Raw genomic sequence first — 21,227 nt, 5'->3', positions numbered from 1 at the left:
GGCAGAATAGCAGCAGTAACATGGGTCTATACATAGTTCTACTCATACTATGGTATACCTGTACCAAGCTTTCTTGCATTGAAAGTTTCATTGGTCTTAGTTGGCATCTGCACATTATTTGCTTAAGCACATGCAGATAGAATCAGTGTAAGTCATATCAGTCACATTGGTAAACATCCTCAGCAGTGTTTTTTTTTTTTTTTTGAAGTGTTGTCCAGTTTCCATAATGCCACAGTTCGTGTGAAGAATAACAAGCTGTAGTTAAAGTTCATCTGCAAAAAGAGGAAGATGGGCAGCAAAGGGAGAATTTAGTGACAGAAATATGAATGTTCTTGAAAATCCCTGTTGAACTTGCCTCTTATACACTGCTTCAGTGGCAGGAGAAGAGACTTGATGTGACCATTTGGAAACTGCCTTTCCCTGAGCCAGATAGTGCAAAGGAGGCAAAAAGTATCAGCGTAGCTCAGGAGGTGATATTCCTCAGCTCTCTGGTCCAGTATTATCACTGAGTAATAGATATGGAGGTGATCGTAGTGAGTTTGTCTTGATTGCTTTCTCAGTGTATTGGTCCTGGTGATTGGACATATCCTAACCATTATCTTCTCTGTGAAGAAAAATATTATTCTATCACATTGTATGCCAGTGTAAATCAGACTCAAAGTTTTCCTTCTGTCACTTTGATTGATGTAGAAAGTTGCATGGCATACTTATCCTCCACAACTCCTTCCTCACTGATACTGTACAAGAAAGTCAGGATGCACATGATGCTAGGTCTGTTAAGATCAACAAAGTCACTGTGCTGCTCTTGATCATTTGTGGTGTTGCCTTCCTCAGCAGCAGTGACTGAGCTCAGAAAGCTGTGCCCTGGCAATGTCAGGAATCACTACAACTTCACTACTTGCTGCTGTAGTGATTGACCTATGTCAGCAGAGTACAGATGAAGCTGGGTCTGACCTCTTATCAGCATCCTGTTTTTCTGAAGCGTCTTATAGAAAGTTTGCATGATTAAAAGGGAACAGACAGTACCAGGGTGGAAAGGCCAAACACAGGATTGCATTACCCCTTGTACTGACTATTGCTTTGCATTTCCAGATGAATCAAATCTCCAGGGGGCCTTTACATAAACTCAGTTACAAAATCTTGGTTACTGCTAGCTATGACTTCCACTACATAGATGCATGGTATAATTAGTAATAGAGGGTACATGCTTGTTCCTCCTTGCTTAAATTTCCCAAACATATTTCTGATCACAACAAATTATGATTGGTTCTGTGTATTTGTAGGTCCATGATGTATTTTTTTAAAATTATAACCATCAAGCCTGGCTCTCCCCTGCAGACATGCCTCCTTTTTCCAATGTTACTGTTTTCAGTGTATGCCTTATCAACCCTATGATAAAAGCCAAACTGCCTTCCTTCAGAAACTACCGCAGTGTCCATGAATGTGTCTGAATGCGATTAGAATTCCAAATAAGAGGGGCCTGCATATACCCCGTAACTCTGTACACACAGAGGCAAAAAAGCAGATGAAGTGAAATCTGTATAGGTGTTTTAAGCTATCCCAGCAAGCAGTGTTTACAAGGATGCAAATGAACACCAACTCTACAAACCACTTTAACATTAAACTCCTGCTCAGAGTTGTAGCCAAAGGCCAAAATTGCTGGTTTAGTTTTCCCTGAAGAAGTTAGTTATGTATGCCCAAGCCATCCCTTTATTTCTTCTTGTTCCATTCCCATCACATTGAAGCACAAAATAACAAATTTTCTAGGTGCTTCTATCTACATTTGTATTGTATTTTCATGTATTAGTTTCCCATGCCAATGAAATCATCATGGTCCCATCAGACCAAAAATATCAGAAAGAATTGCAGAATGTTCTGCAATGGCCTCGAAAAGAAGTCTGTGGCTTTTCGAATCAGGTAGTTCAGATGTTGCGGGAAAGCATCGTGTCTTGTCATGGTGAAGGCTGACCATTGCAACTGAGTCCCCAAACCAAAGAGGGTGGATTGTTGCAGATGAGCGGATTTTCAAAGAATAAATAGTACTGATCAATTTTGAAATTTTTCTTTGTTGTTTAAGTACCCCAAACTGTATACTTACGGTGGACATTTGAAATCTTTTCCTGCTGCCTTGTTCTAAATTTCTTAGCAAAGAACATCAAATCCATTCTTTATTAAGAAATAATGGTATATGCACGTTACCAGATGAGATAATTTACTTTGAATAAGTATGTTCCTCAAAGAGGGAATACAAGTTGCCGTACTGATGGCAAATTGTGAAAGTAGCAGCTTTTGGGGTATAAAATTTGGACAAGAATAAAAGTAATAATGAGTTCCCTAATGAAGCCATAGCAGCCATGACAACAGCCAGAAGGCTGCCAAGCCATATGTCTATGCAATTTTGAGGGAAATAAATAAAACCTGCATTTTGTTATACAAGATGAATGAAGTAAAAAAAATTAATAGGTTCTCCAATTTTCCTCTGCTGCCATTCATGACCTCCAGCAATGAAAACAACTGTGAGTGCAGGTGGTAGCTGAATGCAGTTTTGTTCCTGTGTCTGCCTGTGCATGCTTCCTGAATTGAATATTTCAGGAACTTCTTAAAATAATAACAGAATAATAGCAAAATGTGTATTTTGCCCTCTGAGATTTCATGGGAGGCAAGATTTTTGTCTTCCATCTTGATGGTTTAATCCATACTCTCCAGTTTGTTATTTGTTCAAAAGAAAATGGGTCAAATGCTTATGGAAAGAACTGTCACCACTCTTCTATAGCTGTCATCTGATGGGAAGAGCAACCTATTGTGTTCTATGCAGCATACAGACATTTTCCACCACAGCATGATGAAACAGCTGTATCCACATTACAGTTAGTCTGTGTAAGGCTTCAGACATTAAGAGTAGTCTTCTAGCTTTCCTGCCATAACTTTTATCTTTTGGATGGGTGATGAGTCATGGGGCTACAGTTATGCTTCACCAGCTTCTAATGTTGAAAGGAACGAATATGTTTTCTTTGGGCCGAACCTAAATGACTTTTTCTTGGCAAATACCATCTACCCGCATGTGATGATTACTTTTAGTAAGTCTAAACATAATTATGTTGTAACCTGCACTTTGGTTTAGGATGCAGAGATCACTGTTTATATGCCCTGTAATTACACGGTATTTACCACAGATATCCTACTACTGCTTGTAACTTACCATATGATTAAAGGACCAACACTTATCATCAGAGTGAAGTGTGGATTGTATGATATGTCTTCCACAAAGTAGAACAATATTATAACTTAATTCCTCAGCCCCTTTAAAATTAATTTCTTAGTCTATAATCTAAAGTCATTTTCTGTTTGTTTCTTATGACTCTTCCTCCAAAAGTCATATTTAAACTCACCAGGTAATTGTTGGAAGACTCATATTAAATTTTTGCAATCTGAGTCATTCAGTTTCTTTCAGATCATGTAGCATTGCATACTGAATTTATGAAAGATGACCTTTCCAGTCATGTGCAAATGTCTGAAAGACATGAGCCACATGTGTTTTCATACATATTTTACTGAAGCTTAGAAACACAAATGCTGTTTCATGCTTGTGTTAGTACATGCTGCCTTGTGCTTCAAGGCACTGAGGTGGAATTTACTCATTATAGTATCTGCCTAGCAGGGAGATACTAGCTAGTTTATGATGAAGAGTCCTGGCAACTCATCACAACATGTGCATCCTGTTGGTGACTCCACACTTCAACCTGTTAAAAATGTATTAACAAAAAGACCCATGAGACTTGGCAGAACTGTATTTGCTAAAGGGGTTTGCAGTGATTGCATGCAAATCGGCTTCCTACTGTTAACTTTTTATGCCTTTGACAAGTGAACTCTGAACAACACAGCTACATGCCACCAACTGCCCAGCCGTGGCCTATTTCCACACTCTGACTGTATAGTATAGATGGATTATTACAGGTCTGAGGTCTTTAGAGGAAAGAATTGATTCCCTTGTGCTCCTAAACCTCTGCATGCACAACTTTAACACAGGCTCACCCCTGCCAAGGCTCTTCTTAAAGGGGCAACCCACATTTTAAAAACATGACTTAGAACCAAAAATTTTTCCTTTTTTTCTTTTTATGACCATAAGAGAAAGCATTTCACTCTTCCCCTTAGAGCCCTTATTCACACACAGAAACTCTATTTTAAAGTCACAACCCTAGTACTGTTACTTTTACTGCAATCTTTGTGTTCAAAGTTGAGGCTGGTCACTTCCCAAGGCAGGAATTTGTCATCAGCTGGTTCAAACTGGTATTGAATATTTGCTTTTCCATTCATTCTTTTTTTGGTCAGATTATTAAAGCCTTGGACTTGGAACTGTTCTAACAGGAAGGTACAGGAAAGCTTTTTCTCTGATTAAAAGAATCAATCAGCAGAAAGAGTGCTATCACCTGTTCTGGTTCTACAGATTTTCCTGAACCTTTATGGGACCTTTGCTAAGGTATTTTCTTAGAGAGAAAATTTCATCTTTCCAGATCTGAGTGAATCTCATCCTGTATTAACTGACACTGAGGAAGATATTTTTGCACTTTCCACCCCCATCGTGTGCTTCTAAGTTATGCATGAATATCTGTATTTCTCATGAAGTGTTTAATATTGAAATTCCATAAAACCTTAAACATAAAGGAAAACTTTATTCAGGCAACATGTGCCTTTATTGAAGGGAAATAATTCAATTTTCCCACCTGTTTGCAGAAGTTTTGTTTCAGTGCTTTGAAGTGCAGATGAATACAGTGCTTTCATGTAATGTAATTTGCTTTAATGTAAACTAATGTGGGGAAAAGAAAGAGACACAAGAGAATTACTAATGATATCAGAGCTAGTGTGACTTGATTCCCAAACTCTAAACACTGAGACTAATCTATTTTTTCCCTGTTCTTTGCCTGTTCTGTTTTGTTCCACTTGTGTTTCCCTAAGCCAGATGCTTTCATAAATTCACTCCATAGCTGAAGAGCACTGCCCAAAGTGATAGTGAGGTAATGAGTGGAGAAAGGAGGCAAAGAAAGGATGAGCCCAAAATTGGTGGCTTCAACTTCAGGATATGATGTGTCTGCTGCAATTCTGTTTGAGTATTGATTTCCCTGCTGTCTGTCTGTTCCTCTTCAGCTTACCAGCTGCCCCAAACAACTTTAGTCTAGTGTGGTAAGAGTTAGACCAGCAAATTGGTCTTGGTTGAAAATGTCCTTTCTGGGCTGGGGGTTGTTTATTTTTGACCCAGGGTAGTTTCCACATCCAAAACATTACCCCCCAGTAGCTCATGAAGAGGGGAATTAAATTGTCCAGTGAGGACTGATAAATGGTATATCCGGTTCTAGTCATCAGGATGAAGTCATGGAAAGGGGCAGAGCTATCTGCTTTGCCCTTATAATGGCTGCATTAGAGAGGTCCTCTTAGGAGGGATGCAGAGCTGATCATCCTGACCTTGATCCCCTGAAGACAAGTTGCACATAAACACCTACCAGCTTCTCTCTTCTTGTTTTGAGCTGTATGTTCACTGCTGAGGCAAACCCATCCAAAACCCATTCACTGAATTCTGTGTCTAGCATGAACAGCTGCAGTGGGGAAGCAAGGAAGTGGAGATCACCTAGTCATGGCAGGATGTTGGCAGTAGAGGAATACAGAGCTAAATTTCCTTCTGAAAAAATCCTACTAGCATTTATTTTTATGTATATATGTAAAATTTAATTTAATGGCTTCTCTGAAACTTCTCTAATGATGCATGCTAGCCTCTGCAGTCTTCCTTGGCATACTACTATGTTTCTTTATATGAATAGCAGTATGTGAATATTATATACATAGGATTAGCTTTAGTAGTTTAAGAAATTGTCCTGGGTTTAGCAGTAGCAGTCATTAATAGAAGCAATATAATCGCATTATATAAAAGTTGTGGAATTAATCTAATGCCTAATAATCCCAAAGTTATACCTGAAATGACACTGATTTACTGCAGTAGGAACCAGATATTCAGTAGTTTCCTTCTATTATGCATAAATTTTAAGCAGACTTATTAAAATTTTATCATCTTCTGCAACATTGGTTTTTTTTTGTTGCAAACTTCTATAAAATGGACAACAATCCAGTTTGATGGCATTCAGCATTGTTCTAAACTCTATTATTCTTTTCCATACTGAAATTTGGAAACTTCAGAAAATAATTATTTCATCATAACCTGAAAGTCTTTAAATTTTCATGAAACTCATGATTTAAGGGATTCACATTTCATCTGATTTATCCAGGTAAGAACTAGCTTTCAAATTTAGAAGGAAGAGCAGAAAAGGCAGGGCAAGCAGAAAAGCTTGTGATAGTTATTTTTGCTAGACTCTGTGACAATATAGAAGAGAGACACAGCAGCAAAAGAAAAAAAAAAACAACCCGTTACCTATATTGATATTAGAATAGTTTTGATTCAAAGATGAACCATTTTTTATGTTTCCAAACATTAAAAGACAATTTTCCTCAGTTACATCCAAACATTTTATCGATGACAAGAGCTGCTTCGGCATGAGGATATCTTACCCGATCAATAGGAGAGACACTTGCATCAGAAATAGAAGTCAAAATTTTATTTTCCCCCAACATCCTCATCCTAGGATTTAGTAGTGCCAAGGTTACTGCAATGACACAGCTGTTAAGATATTCGGCCCAGGCAAGATAATCCTCCCCCCAACCTCTTTTCTCCGGTTCCGGCCTGTCTAGGAACCATGCTGGTTTTTGTTTGGCCAGAGCTGAGAGGCACTTGGGAAGTATCACATGGCGATATCTCACTGAGTAGATACTGTATTTCATACCTCTGTCCAAGAATTTCCTCTGGGGAAGTATGCGCCTGATCGGACAGGAACTGATATACAAGTCATTAGACTCCAAGTAACCTTTGGGGTTTTTTTTCAACTGAACTCAAGAGCATCTGCAATTAAGAATTATTAAAAGTATGCAAACAGATACTTCAGTTACAATTAAATCTGTGATTTGTTTGCAGTCCATCACAGTGTCCTTACTTAAAATTGCTTGTCTTGCTCCTGTACTTTTCCTGCTGATACCTAACAACTTCCTGACAAAGAATGTCTTGTGGCATGTCAGAAAAAAAACTCTACTGGAAGAGTTTCATGACACATAATCCCCTAAATCCCTTTGCTTAACTGAGTAGGATATTCATCAGAATGGGTTGCATCCCACCAGATCATATACTTTCCACAGCAGCCATGAGTAGTGGGGAGACTACAGCAAGATGGAAAATTTATTGGCATTTACTCAATGACATACAAAACATGTTCTCAGTTCTTCCAGATAATGCCTTCAGCATTAACAAAGCAGCAGGAAAAGTAATGGTGAAAATCTAATCTTCTGGCCTTTAAATATCTACATAACTCCAAAGTACAGCCAAGAGTGTGAGAATTCTGGCTAGCTTTTTTTCTTCTCATGCACAAGACACACAAGAAGTCCTTGTAAGGTTATACAGTTAAGAAATAGTGTTATGCTTTCTGGCATTTAGCTTTCAGATATCCTACTTTTCAGGACAAAAGAAGAAATGGCTTGATGCACTCAATCTCGTCAAGTAAAAGTAAAGCCAAGAAATATGTATAATCTGCCTCTAGTTCATTGTCCCCAGAAAGCTGAAAAAACATATAAAATAGCATGAGTGATTGGTTCTTTTTTAGACTGATCTTGAAAGCCCATTAAGGTATTTAACTTTCATGGATTGTCTGAGGGATCTATAGTTGCTGTTATCCTTTTGTTTAATTACACTGTAATCTTTGTGCAATTATGGTGGTGATAACATTCTTCCACAGACATAATAAATTGGCCATCTGGGGATAAATGACATTACTTAAAGCTTACTTCAGTGAAGCATCAAAGAAATATTAATATGGCTATATAGGACAAGGCATGAAAGTAAATGACATTATCTGTTTCTAGGATTCAGCATTCCATTATATTTTAGGGGCTTAATAGCACAACGTATTCTTAAATTTACTTCATCATGAAATAGATTCTGGAGAAATACCAGGAAAAGGACAGGGAAAACATATTTTATCAAGTTGAAAAATATAGGGTGCAGTTTTGTGGGCTATGCTTTATATGCCTATACAATATTTGTCAGCTTCACCAAATAAGTGAGCAACCCTATTCCTGATGTTTTAGTTCCTCCATGAGACATCTTGCTATTTTTCCCATTGAATGTAAAAGTGTCTTTTCAGTCCTTGTGTAGTTTAATTCCAGAGATGAGAATTGATTACTTGTTTTTACTGTTACTGCTAAAAAAAAAAAAAAAAAAAAAAAAAAAAGAAAAAATGTAAGATAAAAATAAGTGGTATATCAGAAAAAGTGAGATGGAGAACAAGAAACATCCTGAAAATGACATAAAGCCAACATTTTAAAGCTGTTCTCAGCAGCACAAATTTAAATAATTACAAAAGAATAGCATCCTAGTGGGCTTTCAACCAAAGAGAAACTTGCAGGTCTGAGCACCTCTGCTGTGAAGACAGGCTGAGAGAGCTGGGCTTGTTCAGCCTGGAGAAGAGAAGGATCCTGGGAGACCTTACTTTGGCCTTCCAATACCTTAAAGGGAGCCTACGAGAAATCTGGAAAGAGACTTCATAAGGGCATGTACTGACAGGATGAGGGGTAGTGGCTTCAAGCTTGAAGAGGATAGATTTGGATTAGATATTAGGAAAGAAATCTTCACTGTAAGGGTGGTGAGACACTGGAGAAGGTTGACCAGAGAAGTTGTGGCTGCCCCATATCTGGCAGTGTTCAAGACCAGCCTGGACAGGGCTTGGAGCAAGCTGGTCTAGTGGAAGGTGTCCCTGCCCATGGCAGGAGTGTTGGAACCAGATAATCTGTAAGGTCCCTTCAAACCATTCTATGATTTAATTAAGTTGCTGTGTAGAATTAAATACAATAATATTTGTCTCAAAATTTGCTAAGGCTGAGAACTATTCTAGTTTTTGAAATTACTATTAGATGCTTGTTTAAACTGTCATGTCCTACTTCTCAGTCCCTATCTCTGGCCTGTTCTTCCTACTGTCCTGGAAAATACTGTTTTAACAGAAGAAATGAATACATCTTTTTGCATTATCAGTGGTCATAGCAAACTGGAGAACTTGCAGGAAGAATTTTTGATCCACTTTCCAAATTTTTTCTGAGGCAAGACTTTCTCTGGCAGTTGGAGACTTCAAATGGTATATGAATCAATTTTAGGTGATTTTGGAGGTGTTTTTACCTCCAATAAGTTGTGAGCAGCTCATCTTTGTCTTTGTTGGTGATGCCCAGCTCTTGTTTGACAGAAACCAGGTCTTAAACAGTTCTTTGGCCCCACAGGTAGTTATGGTTCATTTTTTAAACAAGCCCAAGGTGAGTTATCAGGGATGGAGAAGTAGATCCTCTGATAAGGTAGATAACATATCCCATTTTATGTTAGCCTTTCAGCAATGTATAATTGCTAGGCACGGATTCACTTGTAAAAATTGCAGTAAATATTAATCTGTACAGTACTATACTTGTACTGACTCTGGTTTTCATAAAAAAAAAATGGGCAGTGCACTGGAGCTAAGGTGGTAAAGATGGAGTAGAAGCACTGCAACCTGTTGAAGTAGCTTTGGGGTCACAGGCGATAACCACCAAATGCCCCAGGGCAGAACCTCTGAGAAGATTTTGACTATGCTCACACCAAAAGAGAAGCAGCCAGAGAGCCAGGAAGCTCCTGCCAGTTCCACTGCAGTTTTCTCTTTTGGCTGCACAAACAGTTTTCAGAGTGTTTTGGAGTAAAATGAGCAGCAGAATTCATGTACTTTCACTCTGCTCAAGTAAGAAAATGAACAGGAAGAAATGAAAGGAACAAGACATTTTTTGCAGGGGAAAAGTATGTTGTTGCATCTCTACACAGCTTGTTGCATATGTGAATGGACAAGTGAAAACCGCGTCTTTCCCTTGGGTGATCTGGGTTTAAGCTTTAGAGACACCACTTTCCTCTGGTTCCTTTTTTCGGAAGCTGCTCTACTATTTCCCCTCTAGTTTATACTCTATACACTGCAAAGGCACTCGAGTAAACCCACACTGAACTGTGCACTCAGATGGCAGCTCTGTCTTTGCCCAATGACAGTCTCTCTCATGCAAAACTTTTCATTGTTCAGCTGCTGCTGGCAGGCAGTTCCTTTTCTAGCTAAGTAACCACAGCTTATATTACTAAGGGTTTTTGCATATGGTTTTACTTAACTTTAGCTGCATGTTAGGAAAATTCACTTTTTTTTTTTTCCAAAGCAGTCTCATTTCTTTCTGCATTTAGTATTTTGTATGCGATGGTTACATTTGTTCTTTGTTTTGAACTCCAGGTTCTTGTAGCATTCCGTTCGCTTGTTTGGTTTTTATAAATGCATGCTTTTTTATTTGGTCTTAAATTCCAAGTATCTTTCCAGTTCTCTGTCCTGGAATTAAATAAGCTGTCTCAAGAAAAATGTGCCTCTTGCATCATTTGCTTCCCTGTGAACCATTAACTTCAGGCACATTTTATGGCAGAAAAAAGCCTTCTCTGGGGGCTCTCTGACCCAGTTTGGATAACGTCAGCTAATGTTCAGAAGGAAACAGTTAGCTACCTTTAAAACACATCAAGCTTTGTAGGTTGTAAAATTAATATTGGTGTCTGTACCTGAAACATAAATGCTGCTGTACAAAAGGTACATGAGCCAACTTGTACCATGATGGCAAAACTACCCTAATCCATAGAGTCAGTTTATAGAGCTTTGGTGGAACTTACCTGCCCTTCAGTCAAGCTCACGAATTCTTCAGAACTATGAAAAGAAGGGAAAGATAATTACAGGGGGGGTTTTGAGGTCTGTGTCAAACTGCTTATTGCCAGCTATGCAAAGTAGTTTTGAGCATTCCTGTTTCTGTAAATGCGTTTATTGATCTTTGAGGCTGAAAGTATTGTTTCAGGTGTTTATTTACAATAAGGGTCGTTTTAGAGAATAAGCAAAATTTTGCATGCCTTTTATGAAAGCAGTGTCATTGCTATTTGAAGGAATAATTTGACATCAATTTATTTCATTGTTGTTGCTTAGCAACTTTTTTTTTAATCATTATTTTTCAGTGGAGACGATTCTTTTTCTCTAGATCATTTTCTTTTTTTCTAAAACAATTTTTCCTTTTTAGAAGGCAAAAGGTACTATACACTGGGAGTGACCTGACCTGGGCAAGAGCTAGCAATTACTGAGGATAAGACTGGTACACTGAATGCTCTATTTCAGCTGCAACTTTCCACCTATTTTCTACCAGAAAATCAGTTATCAGAAGATAGAAAAATCTTTTAACAAGATAATAGAAATTCCAGTCATTCAGGTAAATAATGTCATTGTTGCATACTAGTTAAATCCTTGATATATAAAACAGAATATGAAGTAGGTAATATATAAACCAAAATACTTGGTTAGTCTTCACTTGTATTAGAGCAAGGTTTTCTTAGCAGGGTGACTGCCTCTATCGAAGGAGGTGAGCGGCTGCCCATGTCAAACAGAAGGATCCAGACCACTGCAGTGGACCTACACTCTAGATCATTTTCATGAACACTTTATCATTGCCACTACAACTTAAAGAAAGCAGCAAATTAAAATTAACTTATTCCTGAATGGAATTCCACAGGAAATTGGCTTATACTACCTGTGACCTAATTCTGCGACAGTGGTAAATACTCACGGTTCATTCATTTAGTCAAAGAACAGGTTTTTTAGACCTGCAATTTCCCGAACCACTTAATCTCTCCTTTGTTATATCAAAGATCAAAAAATGCATTTACAAGAATAGGAATGCTCAAAACTACTTTGCATAGCTGTCAATAAGCAGTCTGACACAGACCTCAAAAAAAAAAACCCTGTAATTATCTTTCCTTTCTTTTCATAGTTCTGAAGAGTTTTCTGGTAGAAAATAGGTGGAAAGTTGCAGCTGAAATAGAGCATTCAGTGTCCCAGTCTTATCCTCAGCAATTGCTAGCTCTTGCCCAGGTCAGGTCACTCCCACTGTATAATACCTTTTGTCTTCTAAAGAGAAAAAATTGTTTTGGAAAAAAAGAAAATTATCTAGAGTGTGTGAGTACACAGTGCACAAATCAAGGCATATGCCCTCCTTGGTTTACAAGTGGCTTTAGTATTAGTTCATCCTTAGTTTTAGTTGAATTTATATACACATAAAACTTACTAAATGCTGAACACGCTTTCCTATTTGACATCATTCCAGTGTTTAGGACCATATTATGCTTCTAGGTATAGTACTTGTGGAGAGTTTTGGAAGAGCTCTACCAAGCCCTCCCACAAAGGAGAGATTAAGTGGTTCAGGAAATTGCAGGTCTAAAAAATTGTTCTTTGACTAAATGAATCAGCCATGAGTATTTACCACTGTCACAGAATTAGGTCACAGATAGTATAAGCCAATTTCCTGTGGAATTCCATTCAGGAATAAGTTAATTTTACATTTGCTGCTTTCTTTAAGTTGTAGTGGCAATGATAAAGTGTCCATGCTCAACAGTGGCTTCAGACTTTGATTCTCTGGAATGATTTGAAGTGACTTTGTGTTTCTTTTCAAGTTGTTCCAATGCATGACTGGAGTTCTCATTAGAATGATCTTCATGCAAGGCCTGCCTGCTTCCCAGCTATCATCCACCTCCTGCTTTCCATTTTTGTCTAAAGTAAAGCTGCATCCGGCTAACGCTTGGAAATACGCGCTGTGGTTACTAATTACCTGGACTGATTTACTTAGATATGTGTTCCAGCATAATTAAGTCTTTTCTTTTCCTATTGTGTCTTCCTCATTATTAGTTATAATGGTGACATTTATACTGTAAATGGCATGAAAGCATGAAAAGGAAACTATGTGTTAGGATAGAACCACTGTAAAAGGGAGGAATAAGTACCGAAATATTAAGGCTATTTGAACATGTGAACATGGGTTCACAGGTTTTGTTTATATTGTCTGCAAACTATACTATCATTTGCCAGTAAAGACTTGAATTTCTGTGAGACATATTCCAAATAGACTTCTTTTACAAAATTTTTAGCCAACTAAAATTCTTGTTGTTATCAGGGGGTTGACTGTTGAAGTATACTTCATTAAATCAATAGAAGACAAAAAAGCAAGCATTTCAGCATAAGACACCATCTGGTAAACACTATAAGAGGAGATGTAATATGCAAACCTTAGTTTTGTAAATCTACTTTCAGCTCCAATCAACTTAAAGTTTTTCAGTTTTGACCAGCAAGGTAAAGGCTAAAATAAAAATTAAGAAAAGACTTACTCTAGGCGATGGGAGCTATAGTGTGGGGCATCTTAAGAAGTTAGTTCCATTATTTAATTGGAGTTGGCAAACCTAAACGATACATGCTTATTTGTAGACCATTTATTGTTTGAAATGCCATTAAAATACAAAGTTTTGCTTTGAAGAAACTGCAGCATTGCTGTGTTCACTGTAGATTGCTGTTCTACCTTGAACAAGAACTCGAGTTCCAAGCCAGTAAGAGGTTTTGGGTGAGCACTTCTGATGAAAGCAGCCCACTATTGATGCGGGTACTGTGTATTCAGGGATGAATAGGATAAACTAGTGAGACCTGACACTGAAGAGAGTGTAGCAAAAATGCTGCTTGGCTTATAACCATGAAAAATCCTATCTGTTCCACTCTTCATCTGACTCTTTTTTTTTTTTTTTTTTAAGATTGTTGCCTCTTCTTGTCTGAAATAGTCTCTTACTCTGTCTTTAGACATATGAAGAAGGATTATACTAACTTTTGAAGAAGTAACAACTTGCAATAGCAAAACAGATTGCAGATTTTTGGAAGGGATAGAAAACACTGGAATGTGCATGGTGGTAAATTTTGATAGGGCCACGTACGTGCATTTTATCCATAACTGGAGTTATTCTTTCTTGAGTGTGCTCTGGTTTTATGTCTCTATGAAAATTTGCTTCTTTGACTAATTATTCCTTTTTTTTTTTTAATCTTTGATCTTGTTTTTTCTGGCAGCTATCACATTTTCCTGAAATTTTATCTCTTACTTAATTCACTATTAAATTGGTGGTGGGATTTCTCTTAGCTGACCCTTTAATGCTCTGGCAATGTGTAATTCAACTGCCATTCTATTAAATCTTTTCAGAAGTTACTGAAATGTTTTTTGGTTTTTGTTTTTTTTTTTATTGTAGGTTTCATATATACTGGAGAAGTTGTGCATCGAATGCTAACAGCTACACAATACATTGCACCCTTAATGGCAAATTTTGACCCCAGTGTGTCAAGAAATTCAACAGTCAGATACTTTGATAATGGTATGTAGTAGTCATTCATAAATGAATGTGTCTGTTGGCTCTAAATAACTATTTTTGAAAGAAAAACTGAAGTTGGTTTTTTTTATCCTTTTTTTTCTTTTTTTTTTTTTTTTTCAACTTACAGGCTTTGTAAAGCATGTGGCTAGATATCCGTAAACTGTTTTTAATTTAGAACACAGTTAGAGTCATGAATGCATTTTTCTAAATGGACAGATATATTCTGGATGTTAAAGTACATAAACTCAAATTTGCAATGTATTTTATCAGTTTTAAAATGAAAAATCTGTCTTGTATACAAGTGCAAGTTTCTGTTATAGATAGTAAATACCATCCTCCCACTAACTAAAATGAAAATAGCAGTGGCGGAATGCCATAGCAAAAGTACACTGAAGCAAGGCAGGTCAATGACTGAGTATGCATGGAGTACCAGGACTGGAATCCAGTACAGTCATCTACACCGCAAGTTCTCAACAGTCCCTTGTACAACAGATTGAAAGGTAGACTCCAGTGTTATACTTGAAAATCTGTGAGATATTTCAAAGGCCTTGAATGCATGGATATTTGTCTCATGAAGTTAGTTATAATCAACATTTTGAAAACATAACCTATGTGTTAAAAAGGCATCTGTTGCCTTACATTGGGCCTCTACTGGTCAAATACAATGAAAGTGACAGCCTATTTAAAACTTTGGAGAGTTCAGTGTCATGACTTAATATCATGAGACCTGTGATAGTTTTTAATCTTCCTGGATGAGCCTGTGCCATTCTTTCTGTGTTTATTCATAATGAATTTAATCAAAAATTTTGAACACATCCAAAAATATGTCACATTTCCAACCAGCTGTCTTAATTTTTATTCCTTATATTGGGGCTCAAATTGTACCTTGTAACCATTGCACCCAGTCATAATCTTTCATTTCAATCTAGTTATTACTTGCAGCATTTTTTGTTAAGAATCCAACAAAATAAACACATATGCAAAAGTCTTACTACTTCCATGGAGAAATTTCAAACAGAAAAAAATGCTTTCATAAATTATTTGACATTATGGGCTGAGATTTGTCATCTTTACTGAAAGAATCTGAGGATTATATTCCTGACTTCCAGTCTTCATACTTCACACAGTTCTTCACACTGTATTACATGGCTTTCATGACCAGGTTGAATGCTTCTGAGATTTTTAATCCCTCTTCATGTGTAAGGCATGGTGATCTTTTGGACCCCCTGTGCTTTTAGGACTAAGAATTTGCTATCTTACCCCAAATAAAAAGGAACTGAGCAAATTGTATCTGGAGCTCCTTATTTCTCATTCATCTGTCTTTTATCCCTGTGGGTAAGTGTGCTGCTTTAGTGCAGCATCTGCAGTGGGCAAGCATAGTGTGTGGTGACCATCAAAGTCTCAGTCATGGAGCTAACTACAAGGAACTTATGTACACATGGATCTACATAAAGGTCCTCGGAATGAGAAGACTCTTTGGAGATAGCTGGCTTCCACTTTAACTTGGGATTCTGAGATGCATATAGATCTGAGGATCTCGAAGACTGACTATAAGACATTCTGGCTGTTTTTGCTACAATAGTTTTAAAAGTCCCTTTAAATTCCTTTAAAATGAAATTTAATGCACTCAAATACTCAGAAAGCAGTTAATGAATGTTGTTACAGAAACAAAAATACACTAGGTGCAAAATTAATATGCATGTAATATACTTATGAACGATACATGGGACAAAAATGTGGTGGACTTAGTGCAGTGCATGAAAAAATTTGCATTTTCATAGTTACATGACGTCCCCTACCAAGTTGTGTTTATGAAGGTTACAGCACAGAAGACCCATGGCAAAAGATGTTTCAAGGATATACCAAAACTGCATTGAGCTGGCTTCTTACTGATCCACCTTGAACACTCCAGGAAGAAAATAAATTAAACTGTTGTGAATCAAAGCACATAATGCCCATTAGTGCCAAGGAGAAAAATGTGTTGAGGAAGGCATAGAAAGATGAAAAAGTAATTTTCAGTAAACACAGTTTTGGTGATAAGTGTCTTTCAGCCAAGCTGCTTGAATATAACCCTCAACAAGCTCACAGGGCATGCAAGTTGCTTGGGGTACATTTTTAGTGCGATAAGTGGATATTCAGCAAGAGAACTCCCATGAATATTAATGAGTCTCTTGCAACTAAATCTGCACACCAGACTCAATATTTACCCCATCTATGAATTCTTAGTAGTTTTAATTTAAACTACATTTATTTATTGCCAACACCTAATACTTTTCAATTTGCAGAACCTTGGTAAGGGCTTGCACCATGTAGAAAAATATTAATGCATAGTTAATGGGAGAATCTGAATTCCTCAAGCAGCTTTTACTAAACAGGTGATGCTATTAAGCACTTCACATTTCAATTTCAAATTCATCAGAGTATATATATATATATATATATATATATATATATATATATATATAATGTAAAAAAAAGCCACTGGAGAGCACTGGTAGTGGCAGCACACCTGAACTCACAGTGTTGGGTCGTGCCTTTAGTGATTGTTGCCTCCTTGTGCCATTCCAAACAAGTTATTTATTTGCCCAGTCTTGCTTTAACAGACTTTAGTGCAAGTAGTGGAGGTAGTTATATGTGGCATTTAAGAGGAATTCAGCCACAACTTATATTTGTAATATCTTTGGCATTTCAAGATGGGGGGCTGAAAGTTGCTAAAAAGAAATAAATCACTGTTCTTGTTTCGGGTAGCTCCAGTTAAGTAGTCTTCCTACAGGAAGTTAATATTTTTCTTACTTTTTTTTCCTTCCCTTTGCTTCTCTACCCCCACTCTGGGGTTCACAGGAACAGCATTAGTTGTCCAGTGGGATCATGTACATCTGCAGGATAATTACAACCTGGGCAGTTTCACTTTTCAGGCCACCCTTCTCAATGATGGACGTATCATTTTCGGCTACAAAGAAGTAAGTTGGTTCTGAAAGTTGTCATTTAAGTAGACAAATTAATTTATACCAGCCAGGAATCTCCTTACATCTTTGGGGGGGGGGGGGGGAGGGAGGCAGTATGTGAAAGTTCAACTGTATAAGGTCATTTCATTATATTGCTTATAGGATCTCTATTTTCCTGAAAATTATGTTTTATTGTAAAAGTGACGTTCATGTGATGAATTTGAAAAGCGTCAATGTGGGTTAAATGTGCTACTCCTGGATTTCAAATGGCCTTTTTGGGGTAGTTTTTAGTGTGAAGTATTTAGTAAACTCTTGATTGCTTGGTAAATTCCTCTTGGGTTTTGAAAGGTAGGGTTTAATTTGCTCAGTTAGTTCACCTAATTTGTGCCTGCTTGAAAATACTCTAGAATCAATGGTTAGTATTAAAAGGTCACCTTTTTCCTGCAGCTATCACTTCGTGGCAACTGACATATTTCAGAAGTTTGTATACTTCAAATAAGAAATGAGTGGTTTGTGTCACTAGCTCTGTGAGGTTTTTTACCTATTTGGTGTTAACGCTGGTTAGATTGAGGCCATTTGCCTTCATATCATCAGTATGTTATCTAAGCGGGGCTTTTCTGCATTCTCAAAATGAAAAATTTCTTTCTTTTTTTGTTTATTTTAATTTTAGTTTGGCATGCAAAGGGTGACTTTCTTTTCAAGATGTTTCTCTGTTGCCCTCCTTACATTAAAAAATGTAATCAGTGATTATGACTGATTGTCCAGATTTGGAGAATTCTGGGCTCTTTTCTGTCTATATACTATATACTAGTTGTGAGCCTTGAAGCTCATTTTTCATCCCTGTGTTGAAGCCTTGACCCTGAATGAAGCAGAAATAATAGTATTATTCTCCCCTTCATTAGAAAGCTAGTGAGAATCTAGGTTGTTTTTCCAGCACTCAGCTCTTCACCAAAGACAGATGTCTTTGCACACTGCAAACAGGATTGCTTCAGGATACTCTTGGTGGATTAGTTTTGTAGAAAAAAGAAACTTCTGGTATGCCCATGTACCTGGCTTTTCTTTATCCTATAAAAGACAGGCTGATGAAAGGTCTGCTTAGGTTCTGTTTCTGAATGTTATGTACAGGTTAGTAGTCTTCATCTATAAAAGTGCAGTTTATTTGCATTTTGACTCCAGACCTTTTTAAAGAAAAAAGAAAAAAAAAAATCTTTTTAAAGACTGGGGAAAATTTCCTGCCTTCAAGACCCAGAGAAGTGGGGAGGGGCAATGCTTCAATTTGTAATTTTAAGATAAATTTGACAAGAACTACATATGCATTCTGAAATTAAAATTGTGACATTTTTAGGAGACTAATATTCTTGGTTATGAGATGCTCTGCACTGTCTGTTACTGTCCAGCTCTCTGCAAAATGAATCTAATATGGGTGATAGAAGCTGTTGCTGTAAATTGGTAGCATTTTAAGTTCATTACATGTAAATGATGATGCAGAGTGCCAAGAAGTGCAAAACTTTATTCATTTAGGAAGACAGGAGGAAATAGACTTGGAGGAAATGGGAATTGCATGCATGTCATTTAATCTGTGGATAAACAATTTCTGTGCTACAATGGTGTAGGCTGCTTGCTCTCACTGCGCTACTGAAAGCTTCCTCCAAGATCCACAGTTCTTTTGTGGAAAGGAGTTATTAATGTTCCTTCTTTAATCCTGAGGCAGAAAGAATTGGAATTTACAAATGGGGTAATTTGCACTTTTTCCACTGCTGAATCGTTGAAATCCCCTGTCATGAGTTATTCTTGTCATGAATGGCATTACCACACATCACTTCAGAACTATTGCACATAATCAAGGAAAGAGACACTTAAAAGTGGTAATAGTAACATACTGGTGAACTGTATATCTTTTGACGAAGATTTTTTGAAAATCGTAGAATGTTACAAGTAGTGTATTCCACTGGGGGTTACTTGGGGAATGGATTTGGAGACTGAGATTTCCAGAAGACTGCACACCTTGTTTGCAGCTTTCGCTTCATTAAAACCAACTCAGGTTTTCACCTAAATGAGGAACATTGAATAAAATTTCCAGTCACTGCTCAGATAGAAGTTGTCTGAAAAGAATAACTAAGACACTTGTAAATTTAAACTTGACTCTAGTGTTTATAAGTGTGGCTAGAAATTTATTTACTTTCCAGTACTGAATCAATTGCTTTCTGAGGGAGTCTTTCCTTATGGAATCATTTCTTTTGCTAGTGAGTCAGGAGCCCTGTTAACTTCAGTAAGATTACTTGCGTGAGTGCTCACTAGCATGAGTGAAAGTTGCTTGAGAAGATTCCCTCCACCTTTATGGTGTCATTTCATTTTAGCATCACAGGTCATCAAAAATGACAGTGATGTATATATGGCAAATCCGCTAGGAGGTCTTCATTGCACTGGCACTGAAATTCTCCAAGCTGAAACATCAAATCAGAAATACAGCAGACAGGTTGGCAGTAACTTTATAAAGCATCCCACAGGGACTCTGTACTAGTGACACCAGGCTTTTGTCTTGAAAAATCTAGATTAAAAATAACCGTGATTATACATTTAAGGGAGGTACAAATAGGGACTTTCATGACTTAAGCACTTCAGGTAAATTTTGTCTTTATTTCCTATTTATTTAAATCATTTGAATTCCCTTTTTCTTATCCTTTCTGCTCCCGCATCAGATTTGCTACCTCATAAACCTGGTGTTGACCCCCAACGCAGGATCTTGGCTGAGGTGTGCTGTGTGTCAAAGGAGCTGTTCTGCCCAGTCTTCTGCTTTCTGTTGTTTGTCCAGTAGGAAGCAGTATGAAATGCACAATTCTTATCCAAAATCCAGAATAGAGTCTCAAAAATTAAACATTTAGAAAAGAAGATGAGCCACTAGGATAGTGAAAATGACCAGACACCAAAATATATTTCAGAAGAGTTAATGGGTAGGAGAAGGATCTGTACAGTCAAGTTTTTAAAATGTAAAAACGATTTGAAATATAACAAGGTCCTATAGCAAGACAATAATTTATTTATATACGAATTTGTTTACAGTACATACACCTTCCATTTTAACTGTCACTTTGCTTACATCAGCTGTTACTGTTCTGGCAAATGGTGAGTATGTCAGAAGACATCATCTGGCAGGAAAATTTTACTGGTACACCTCTACTACGTATGAAATATATTACAGTGCAAACTAGCCAGCAGCACATTGTAATAAAGAAAATTTTCTGCAAATTCATACTTTTTTATGTATAAGTAGGGAATACTAACTTCTTAAGTTCTAAATTTCACAGAAGTTCAATTCTCAAGAGCTTTACTTCTTATTGAACAAAATAACTTTTCCATATAGTCTTTTCTCATTAGTGCTTATAGCTAATTTTCCTTAGTGTAACATTTGGTTTCTATTTCTGTCCATGATTAATACAGGACAAATTAGGCAGAGGTACCAAAGGCTATGTTAATGGTTTAGGATATTTTTCTTAATTTCACTGGCTTGAAGGCTTTCTTTGTTCATCTAAATAGTAATGACTCTCTAGTTATGTAGTCATCCAGAAACTATTATTAAAGTTGAAATGCTTCTTCAAATTGCCCAATATGTGAAGCTGGAAAATAATTCTGAGAGACTTGTGGATGAATTTCTTTCTACTGTGAAAGGAGGCAGAATTGAATGGAACTGATTAAGTGCCAGCACTTAAAACAAGACTCCAAACCTTTTGACTGTGTCCTGAAAACTGCAAAAACAAACAAACAGAAAACAAACCCAAAAGCACAGTCTTCATGGTTATTCTGCCTGCATTATGCATGCATGCCATTTCTTTGCCTTTGTTATTATTATAAAAAATATAATTAACAGGGAAACAGGATCTTTGAGGTTATCAGGTGATCAGTTTATTTAGCTTAAAATTTCTGATTAAGTTTCAGACATTTTGGCCTGTAAAGTA

At 37.1% G+C, this 21,227-nt stretch overlaps 1 protein-coding gene across 2 annotated transcripts in view; it reads left to right on the top strand.

The window, feature by feature from the left end:
* PLXDC2 (plexin domain containing 2) overlaps positions 1 to 21,227 on the top strand; it is a 256,273-nt gene that overhangs the window by 165,982 nt on the left and 69,064 nt on the right. For both annotated transcript variants that reach the window (XM_061468294.1, XM_061468295.1), the window contains 2 exons: positions 14,210 to 14,332; positions 17,171 to 17,289. In XM_061468294.1, coding sequence (XP_061324278.1) covers positions 14,210 to 14,332; positions 17,171 to 17,289 — 242 coding nt within the window. The remainder of the gene's footprint in view (positions 1 to 14,209; positions 14,333 to 17,170; positions 17,290 to 21,227) is intronic.

Source organism: Pezoporus flaviventris, unplaced genomic scaffold, assembly GCF_033815535.1.
Source record: "Pezoporus flaviventris isolate CSIRO_AGI_PZ_B2104156 unplaced genomic scaffold, CSIRO_AGI_Pfla_v1 ptg000047l, whole genome shotgun sequence".
Taxonomy (NCBI): Eukaryota; Metazoa; Chordata; class Aves; order Psittaciformes; family Psittacidae; genus Pezoporus; species Pezoporus flaviventris.
The sequence above is the reverse complement of the archived record's forward strand: the minus strand, read 5'-3'. Positions and strand labels throughout refer to the sequence as shown.